The following is a 10,153-nucleotide window of genomic DNA, read 5'->3' as shown; positions in this document are numbered from 1 at the left end:
ATCATTCCACTGTCCAACAAAACCGGTCTTTCAAAATGTTCCTGAAATCCCACCCCCTTCTCAAAGTTGGTGAGCAGGAACGGAATACTATCTTAGCTTGTCTTCTCCAGAAAAAAAGAGCAATTCCAGGGAAGTTGTAATTTCAGAGAAGCAGGAATGAGGAAAAAAGAGAGTGAGGCAGAGAAAGAGAGAGAAAATAGAAGGGAGTGAGTTACTGAAATAAGCTGATTGCTTTGTATCACAGGATATTTTCAGAGAGGCTGTTTGAAGTTATTGTGTGTGGACCAATGGGCAGGAGTGGGAAAAGAATAAACATTTATATACTGGCTTCCATTGCCCTTGACCAAAGTTCAGGCCCCAGGGCATTAACTCACCAACACTTCCTGTTGTACGTGCTTGGAGACACAGCGGGACCTGCTGGACGGCAGAGAAGTCCTAGGGTAGAATGCAAGATATGGTCAAGCCACACGTGGGCGTGTAATGGGGGACTGAGGTAGCCATGGCGGGAGTCTGCTGGCCCAGAAGGCCAGGCTCCACCATGACATGACCTCCTGCCACAGAGGTGGCAAGAGACCTTAACAAACTCCTCTCTGTGGCCTATAAGAATGCAGTTGATGCCAAGGCAGTTTCCTGGAGGGTTGTCAGTAACACTGAGCAGCTGGCTGCATGGTCTACGGTGGGGATGGTGACACCTGCTCCCCGATGAAGACTCATGTCAAGGACCCCTCTCCTGTTCCACCTCAGAACTGACCGATCCCTTCTTTATGCCCATACTATTCTTCATATGAGTATATAAGCATTTAACACAATTATTTATTCAGACTTTTTCCCCCTCTCCTAGAGAAGATTTCTGTGAGGTTGGAGGAATGTGACTCAGTGATTCAGTAGCTTATTGAGGACCTACTATGGGCTGGGCACTATTTTAAGCGCTAAGAATAGAGTAGTGATAGACACAATCTTTAACGTTTTGAAGCTTACATTTGTATGTATGTGTGGAGAGACCAATAAAGAAATAAGTAAGAAATATATTGTGTTAGACGGTGACACATGCTTTGAAGGAAAACAAAGTAGGAAAGCTGGATAGGAAGAGTGGGGTGGGGAGTGAGGGTTGTAGATTAACTAGGGTGGCCAGGGAAGGCTTCACTGAGTGAGTGACCTTCTAGACAGAGCAGACATGGACAGTTAGGGGAAAAAAGTTCCAGAGATAGAGGAAAGCATGTGCAAAGGCCCTGAGGCATGCTGGGTGCTTTGCAGGAAGGGCTGGGAAGCCAATGTGATCGAAGAAGAGTAAGAGAGACGGAGAGGGGAGAGGAGAGAGTAGGTGTGGTCAGAGAGTTAATATGGAGTGAAATATATTAGACCATGGAAATGACTTTGGGGGGTGGATGGGGAGGCAGTAGGGCTTTGAAGCACAGCAGTGAGCTGACCTACATTTCAACGGGATCACTCTGGCAGAGTTAGGAGCCTCTTGGGGAAAGTCAGGTGAGGAATGTTGGTTGACAGACAACAGGGTGGTGATGGCCAGAGGGAGGGGCAGGGCTGGGTGGAGGCAGGCAAAGGCGGGAAAATGGGGACATCTGTAATAGTGTCAACAGTAAAAATAAATTTAAAAAAAGAAAAGAAAGAAATGTTGGTTGTTTGGACCAAGATGGTAGCAGAAAGGTGGTGAGAGGTGATGTGATTCTGGTTCAAAGATGGAGCAGATAGGATTTGTGATGGCTTAGAAAGGAGATTTGAGAAAGTAAAGCAAAAAAGATAGAAATCAGAGCCAAGATGGCAGGAGGAGAAAATTTTAGGGGGAAGATTAGTAGTTTAGGCTGGAAATGGCTCTTAGACATCAAAGTGGGGTTGTTGAATTGATAGTGGATTTAGAAGTGTGAAGTTCAAGGGAAAGTTCAAGGCTAGAGATATGTATTTGGGAGCCACCCGTATGAAGTTGAAGGCCTTGGTACTGAATTAGATCACAGAGTGGATGCGTGTAGATAGAGAAGTGAGGCGGACAAAGGAAGGACTCCTAGGCCACTTCAACTTTATGGAGTGAGAAAGGTGAGGGGGAACCAGCAAGGAGACTCGGTGAAAAGTGGCCGCGAGGTAGGAGGAAAACAAACAATGTTTTCTGGAAGCCAAGGCAAGAAAGTGTTTCAAGATTTGGGGACTGAACAACTTGGCCCAATGCTACTGATGGACGTGTTGAGAACTGACCTCTGGGTTTAGCGGCAACGACATCATTGGTGACTTAGAGCAGTTCAGGGCAGTAGAGAGGGGCAACTGCCCAAAAGGAAGTTCAAAGGAGAATGGAAGGAAGAGAAACTGAAAGCAATAAATAGAGGTAATTCTTTACAGTACTGCTTTAAAGGGAAGGCATAAAAAGAGGGCAGAAGCTGGAGAGAGAGGGTGAGTAAAGACGTGTGCATTAGGGGCCTGTTTATATGCCTTTTGGAAAGGTCCAGTACAACTTACTGGCAGAACCAGGCAGAAAATGGATGATTGTGAGAAAAAGAAAAAAATCTGCATGGGTCACTGAACTGATCCACACACGGTTCCTGAACCAATGAAGAAATACATTGTTGGAGAGAAGGTGCCTGGGTTAGGCCTGACAGGCCTAATGCCCTAAAGGTTTCAGATTTGAAAGGCATTTAAAATGAGCCTGTCAAATAGCAAAGTTCTCTACTGATCTGTGGAGCCAAAATGTGGCCTGATGGCGTTTTCTGAGAGGTTCCTTTAGAGGGGCAGTTTTACAGAATGCTACGGGTGCTATCATCAAATAGCAACTAAGTGTCTAATTTCTCCTGACACCTCCTCAATTAAAATAAGAGGGCGGTGTTTCCCGGGGGCAACAGGTTGTGGTGACCAGCAGTAGTACAAGGAGGCCAGAAGGTCAGAGATGGGGTGGGGGGACCCGCGTGGGATAGATGTAGGAGGCTCTTGCCAAGCCTTTCGTGCCACCAGTTCCTGATTTCCACCCTGCCTCTCCAAGAGCCCCAGTGGGCGACTCCTTCCCTGTTTCTTCTTCCTCCCACGCTCTTTGCGCCCCCTACTTCTCCTTTGGCCATTTTCTCTCGGTGCAGGGCTGGTTCTGAAGACCGCCCGGCCCCTACTTGCCTTTTCACTGCCCGAGGGCGCACGGGAAGCAGACCGAGACCCCCGCAGCTCCAGGAGGCCGGGGCCGGCGTTCTGAGCATGTGCGAGCAAGCCGGGGCGCGGGGGGACTGGGGAGCCCGCCCCAAGGCGCTGCCCTGAAGGCTGAGCCAGAGCGCGGGGAGCGCGGCCCGGGCAACGCCGCGCGGAGCTGCGCCCCTGCGCCCCGGGGGCCGCGTTCGCGCTCTCCCCCCGGGGTGGGCACGCCGGCCGCGTGTGCCTCCCTGCTTGACGCGAGGGCGCACCAATCAGCGCGAGCAGCCCGCGCTGCCATGTGACAGGCGAGGCGGCTCCTTTCCCCAGCCCGGCCCGAGGGAGGAGGGACGCGGGGCTCGCCGCGAGCCTTCGAGAGCAGCGGCCGCGCAGGAGGCGGCGGCACAGGCTCCGAGCAGCAGCGCGCGCATCCCCGGGCGCCCTGCGCCGCGAAGAGCTCGGCGGGCCGCGGGAGCCAGGACAGGGGTGGACAAAGCAAGATGGCAGGGATCTTAGCCTGGTTCTGGAACGAGAGGTTTTGGCTTCCGCACAATGTCACCTGGGCGGACTTGAAGAACACGGAGGAAGCCACCTTCCCGCAGGCGGAGGACCTCTATCTCGCCTTCCCGCTGGCCTTCTGCATCTTCATGGTGCGGCTCCTCTTCGAGAGGTAAGCGGAGCTGGAGCGCTCCTCCCCTCCCCCTAACACGCGCGCACTCACACACGCACACCCTCGCGCGCACACGCACACTCGCGTGCTCTGTGGCTCACGCACCCGCGCCCCCAGCGCTCGCGCTCACGCCTCCCAATCTTTGTGTTCGGGAAGGGGTTGCTGACCCCGCAGTCCCGCTGCCGTTCGGGGATCCAGAGGGGTCTGGCTTGCCTGCGGATCCCTCCGGGCGCCCGGGAGGGGCCGCGAGCGCCGGGGTCGCTCCCCGCACTCCTCCCGGGCCCGCTCCTCGCCGCGAGGGCGGGCGAACAAAGGTGAGCGGCGGCCGGCCGCGGGACGCGCCGCACTCCGCGGGGCTCGCCCCGCTCCGCCCTGCGAGCGCGCCGCGCTGCGGGGCAGGGCTGCCCGCCCAGGCTCGCCGCCACCCACCTGACAGCCGGGAGCGTTCCGGACGCGCGGCCGGGAGGGCGGAGGCGCCGCGCGCACTTCCAGTCCCTTCCCCCCGCACGCGGATCGTCAGGACCGCGCTTCTCCAATTCGGCGGGGACTCCTTGGCTTCTGGACGCGATTCGGTTTCCATCGCTGACACTGAGTTTCAGGCCCACAGTCCTGGGAAATAGGTGACAAGAGTTTGTAGGTTTCCAGCCCTCCAGGCCATTAGCTGTTTCTTTACAAGAGGATGTGACAGAACGGGTGCACAGTCTGCAAAATGATATTAAATTGATAGGTGTTTACGGTGAATAGCCATACTTCTATTTTGGTACCAGAATGCACTTAAAAAATTTTAAAGAATTGACGTATTATCACTTATAAATCTCGGATTTGGTTGACTGGCCGCACTGTGCGGTGAACAAACTTGTGCTGCTTTCATTGAATCAGTCTTAGTCACAACTAGGTTTTGCCTGCCTCGGCTCTGCTGGTCTTACTGAAACAGGACCTGGATGGCAGCACACACTTCTTTTTCTCAGCTGAAAACCTCACCACCCCTTCTCCTCTCGCCCCCTTCATCAGGAAAGGCTGAATTTCTTAGATCACAGAGCAGAGTTTAGACTCCATTTCTCACTTCCACCCTGTCTCTCTTCCCCTGCCTCGACTCACCTTGGTTTTGCTTCTTCAGCTTTTGCTCTATTATTTTGTTTGCTGTTTCTGTTTGTCTGAAGCCGCTATTGGGGATGTTAAATTTGTTTTTTTGTATCTTTTGTTGCTGGAAATGGCAACAGACAAAGCTTCATGGGAACAAAAAGTATCTTTTGTTTAAAAAAGGTGCATTTTCCAATGGACATCATTGTTGCATAAGTACTAAGTGAGCTGTCCACATGCAGAGATTAACATGCACAGGGGAACAGATTTAAAGACTTATTTTTTAAATGATTGGAATCCAGCACAGATACCTCATTGATCCTGTCTAGCACTATGGCTTACTGTGAGAAAGTGGGTGTGTTTGCAGGTATAGAGTTGCTTCTAGAGCAAATGTTTACTTATATAAAATAGGAATGCATATCTAACCTTGCAGTCTCTCAAAAAGCAAAACAAAACGAACAAACAAACCAACAAAAACACCTCTCAGAAACAGCAGGTTGCTGTGTTGACACATTGTATGGGCTCCACACAGTTATGAATGATATCTAATCAGTTCTGGCTGGGATCCCTTTAAGCTAGCTAATGCATTTGAAAGAGATGTGTAGTTTTATGCTTTGGAAAACAAAAGCATATCAGCTGATGACCTGTATGCAGAAAGCTGATTCCAGGCTGTTCATTAGGTTGGAGAAAAAGAAAATTAGAAAACGAAGACAGCTTTATACTTAGACTTTATCTGCCTTAAAAAAAAATTAAAAATAATGTAATAAATGAAAACTGGAAGTTAATTTTTCCTCTTCCTGAACAGTTTTCTCTTCCTTTGCACAATCCTGTGACTTAGAGTTTATGCAAAGGGGTCAGCTGCTTTCAACTTTAGCCACAGCAAATGCCCTCATATTGATATGGAGAGAGTTGGTCATTGATCAGTGGCCATTCATGCAATTGATTCAAGTACAAGTGGTTTCATGGCCTGTATGGAAAGTGAAAGTTTATGGTTAATGTTCAAAGTAATAATTCAGTATGACCTATATACCATAGGATGCTACTGACTTTGGCAAGGGTCTCTATTTTTTTTTTTTTTTGCTATAGCTGTGACACCTCTGTCTTTAACTATTCTGACTCTCTCAATTCTCTAAAAATCCAAGTGTATAGTTGTACCCAGAATGACAAGCTCTGCATGTTTCTCTTCTTTTCAAACCTAAATGACACATTCTGGCATCTAACCTGTGACCTTCATCTCAGCATCCATCAAAGGCCTGAATCAACATAACTGATCCGGTTGATACTGGTATCCCTGGCACGACTCACTTTCGGCACCCTTCTGATATGTCATGCAGACATTTTTCTTTTGTAATAATTCTAGAACGTATAACATGATTTAAAGGAGCCTGTTTCATTTCCCTTTGTGAAATGAAATGCTTTATAATAGGAACAATCCCCTCAGGATCCTATTTGGTTTTCTTCTTCTATTGTCATTGATTTCAAAGCTGAGAACATGTCTGTGAAATACCTGATTATCCAACATCTTTATTTCCATTAAATGGGGTCTGCAGTGCCCTTGTTGAGGCTAAAATTGTGACTTTGAATACCTTCTCCTCAGTCGCACGCATCTCTCTCTATAAAAAACTGCCTGAATTGGACGTTTGCCCAGTTGAAGAGTTCTGTCTTCTTGTATCCTGCTCACTGTTGGGCTGTTGACAGCGGTGGCATTGGTGGCCAGAACAATGCCATGCTGTAGCACCACATGGACAGCAACAAGGCCCAGCGTGGCCAGTTAAAAAGGGGGCAGCCTCAATTCAGTGGCTTTTGGCCGAGCCTGTGAATAGGCCACCACTCGGTGGTTTTAAGCTTAGCCTTCACTCTACACTTAGCTCTGGGTGGGGACAGGAAGGGCGCTGTAGATACGCCTTGATCGACAGAAAACTATCTCTTATGGAAAACAAAACAAAACTGGGCAGTTTCCTCCAGAATGAAAATCGCAGTGTCGACGATCATATTATGTTCTTAGTTTGATGACAAGGAACAAAATATTATTTAATAACGCGGCATTATCATCTGTTTGATGGATTTTCTTGATTTAAGGCTTGTTTGGGCTCAGTAATCCATTCTCTGATATTATAACAAAGGCTTCTTCCGAATTTATTTTTTTAAAGAAACGTGTGTTGCTGTGGTACTCCTAAACGTGGGATCAAACTTCTGTTGAATTCCCGTTTGGGAATAAAAGATTCTTCCAGCTATTGTTATGAAAGGTAACGTCAGTGCATTTTCTTCCCCTCGGGCTTAGGAGAGAGATGCAGGGAGAAGTGATTGAGAATCGAACACTCATTCCAGCCAGACGTGCCTCCCACTGCTGCAGGCACCTCGTTTCTCTCGCCTTATTTTCGCATTTGGGCGGTGAAGCAGCTGGCGTGGTAATCCAGGGCTGCTGGAGCCTCCCAGTTGTCTGACTCCTGTAGCTTACTAATTATTACCTCACCAAACTTTGGATAAGGCTAAGCATCATTTTTCTGTAGGTAGAAGTGAGTCATCTAAGAATAAAGAGGTTGTTTTTTTCATATAAATATTCCAGCCAATGGTTTTGTTTCTTATATTTTTGAATTACGATTTGAGTTGAAAGAACCATTTGGGCTGTTATCACTTGTGCCCCCCAAAGCTGCAGTATTTCAGAATAACTATGTAAGAGATTCTACAGACAAAGCAGCTGCTCTCTCCTCAGACCTTGTGTAGGTGAACCCAGTGTAGGCTGGCGCTTCTTGTGATGGCTGGGTAAGAAATGAGAAGCTCGTTCCTGTTGGTTGGGCCCTCAGAGTGGCAAGCTCTGTGACAACCATCATTCCTCAGGGGGCTTACACCAGTCTTGCTTTGACCCATTCAGTCCAGTAATGACCTGCTGCACCCAAACCTTCAATGAACAACACAGTGTCAGCTGTGTCAGAGGGAATGTGCGGCCAGTGGGCTCTCGTGTGGGTACACTTAATGTATTTGCCCAGCCTCGGCTGAGGTCCTGGAGGAGACGGGAGGGGAGGGGAGGGCCCAGAGAGAATGAATGAGAAGGTGTTCCCCATGGTAAGAAGGGGGAGGACAGGTGTGAGTGGATGACTGCTGGGGAAAAGTGGGGTGTCAGGTGAGTTTCACTACTGAAGGCTCCTATAACGTACCTAGTAATGAAGAGGCTGATTACCATCAGATGTTTTAAAAGAGTATGCAATGGATTGAATGTTTACGTTCCCTCAGAATCCATAATTTGCTAAGCTGACCACCGAGGTGAGGGTATTAGGAGATGGGGACGTTGGGATGATTAGGTAATGGGGGTGGAACCTTGGAGAATGAGATTAGTGCCCTTTTAAAAAAAAAAAAAAAGGCCCCAGAAAGCTCTCTTGCCCCTTTTACCATGTGAGGACAAAGCAGAAAGATATTTGTTTGTGAACCAGGTACCAAATCTGATGTCTTGACCTTGGACTTCCCAATTTGGAGAACTGCGAGAGAGATAAATTTCTGTTATTCATAAGCCACCCAGCCTGTGGTATGTTGTTATGACAGTTTGAATGAACCAACACAGTATATGAGAATTACTTGCATACACATTCGGTTTTTCTCACACAGTCGGTCCTGGACATTTAACCCTATAAATGTACCTTTTCACTTGTTAAATGATGGTGTGATCCAGATTAAAATATGGATACCTGCTTTGCCAGGCTGGTATAAGAGGAAAGAAGTAGGGTCAGACACATAGGTTACCTCCTACGATTTCTGACTTGGATAGGAAAGTTGGATTACAAAGGCTGTTTTGTTGGAAAACAACCTAAAATCAAAGGGATGGCTTTGTTTATTTGGTTTTTTGTTTGTTTTTTGCAGAACTTTAACACAGCTTTCTCCTTTTGCAAAATAAAAAGTTTGCCGTTACTGAATGCAATAGTTGAGCTATTTGTAATAGGTTGGGTTTTGGATCAAAGGCATAATGTTACTCTTAATGGGCAGTGTCTTAGAATGGTGGGGAGGGCAGGAGAGATAACTCTAAATGACCACAAATGATTTCATGTCATCAAGGAGTGATGAAATTAACACCCTGCATTCACTTGTGACTTTTCTGTTGAAAGTATCTGGATTCTCTATTGACACAGTTGGATTTTTTTCCTCCTGGATTCCAGTTTATAAGATATTTCAGAAGTGGTTTCTTTTCTGTGATGGGGAAGGGCAAGGGCAGGTGGCGGTGGAAGGAAAATGGAGTTCCAGGCAAACTTTCATCATGAAGCCAGTCCCATGGCTTTGGAAGAGGCCACTGCTTCTGCCTCAGGCTCTCTCCCTGTCTTACTGCCTGATAACACTGTTGGTGAGCACTACTACGTAGGGGTATGCTGGCCATGGAAGATTTTAAGTGTTTATTACAAGCACTAACATCTCTTCTTCCATCACCAAGCAAATTCAGATTTCCTAAAGCCATTGGCCATCTATTTCTTAAGAAGCCATAACTCTCAAAATTGTATTGCTTTTCCCTCCTCCCAGCTCCATTTCATCAGTTCATAAACATTTTGAGTCAGGATACCGAGGTTCCAGATTTTGTTTGCTAGTAACTAGTTGTATCCCTTAATGTTTTTAGGGAGCCATTTCTTTTTATTTGCAAAAATAGGAGGTGAACAACATTGCCACTTGTAGCACAAGGATCCTTCTGTATTAGTGATGCCCTGAGAATCTTGCCTCTTAAGATTTTATCTTTGACTTCTTCCCAACTCCCCTTTTTAAAATAAAAATTATTTCATAAGCTCTTCTGTTGTCACTCTTTTCTGCCACCATAGCCTTCATTGATTTCTCCAAATACCTATGCTGTGGCAAGATTGAACTCAAAGTGGTGATCCTCACAACGTCTCTTTGGGGTGGCCCACTAGTGCTACTGTGGATGACTGAGGGCCAGGGCCCAGAGTCTCAAGCTGCGACTTGGAGCTCATCATTTCTTTTATGTTTGACTGTTGCTAATGACTGCAGTTTTTAATGAAAACCTTTTTATTTTAGTTTTGAAAGTAATAGTAAAAACTAACATTTATTCCCTATGTGAGTTTATGACTTTATATGGTTTACGTCATTTACCAAGCCCTGTGAGGTAGATGTTAATTTTCCCAATATTTTAACGATGACACTAAGGATTGAAAATTTTGGAAATGCACCTAACGTTACACAGCTCAAAATAGCTAGGTGTCTTGATCTCCTAATAATTTTGGTGATCTCAGATTTTAAAGCCAGTATCATGAGGTCATACTGTATATATGGTTTCATATGCAGCCTTTTGCTATTTAATGATCT

The 10,153-nt window shown here is 47.0% G+C and overlaps 1 protein-coding gene across 2 annotated transcripts in view; it reads left to right on the top strand.

Annotated features, from left to right (window-relative positions):
- The first annotated feature begins 3,230 nt into the window (after window positions 1-3,230).
- Window positions 3,231-10,153, top strand: part of CERS6 (ceramide synthase 6) — a 235,624-nt gene continuing 228,701 nt past the window's right edge. Inside the window, exon 1 of one of the 2 annotated variants that reach the window (XM_081142427.1) lies at window positions 3,231-3,781. In XM_081142427.1, coding sequence (XP_080998553.1) covers window positions 3,612-3,781 — 170 coding nt within the window. In that variant the 5' untranslated portion in view covers window positions 3,231-3,611. The remainder of the gene's footprint in view (window positions 3,782-10,153) is intronic. The other variant, XM_081142426.1, reaches the window with a different exon arrangement.

This window comes from Miniopterus schreibersii, assembly GCF_964146895.1.
Source record: "Miniopterus schreibersii genome assembly, chromosome: 7".
In the NCBI taxonomy this organism is placed as follows: domain Eukaryota; kingdom Metazoa; phylum Chordata; class Mammalia; order Chiroptera; family Miniopteridae; genus Miniopterus; species Miniopterus schreibersii.
The sequence above is the reverse complement of the archived record's forward strand: the minus strand, read 5'-3'. Positions and strand labels throughout refer to the sequence as shown.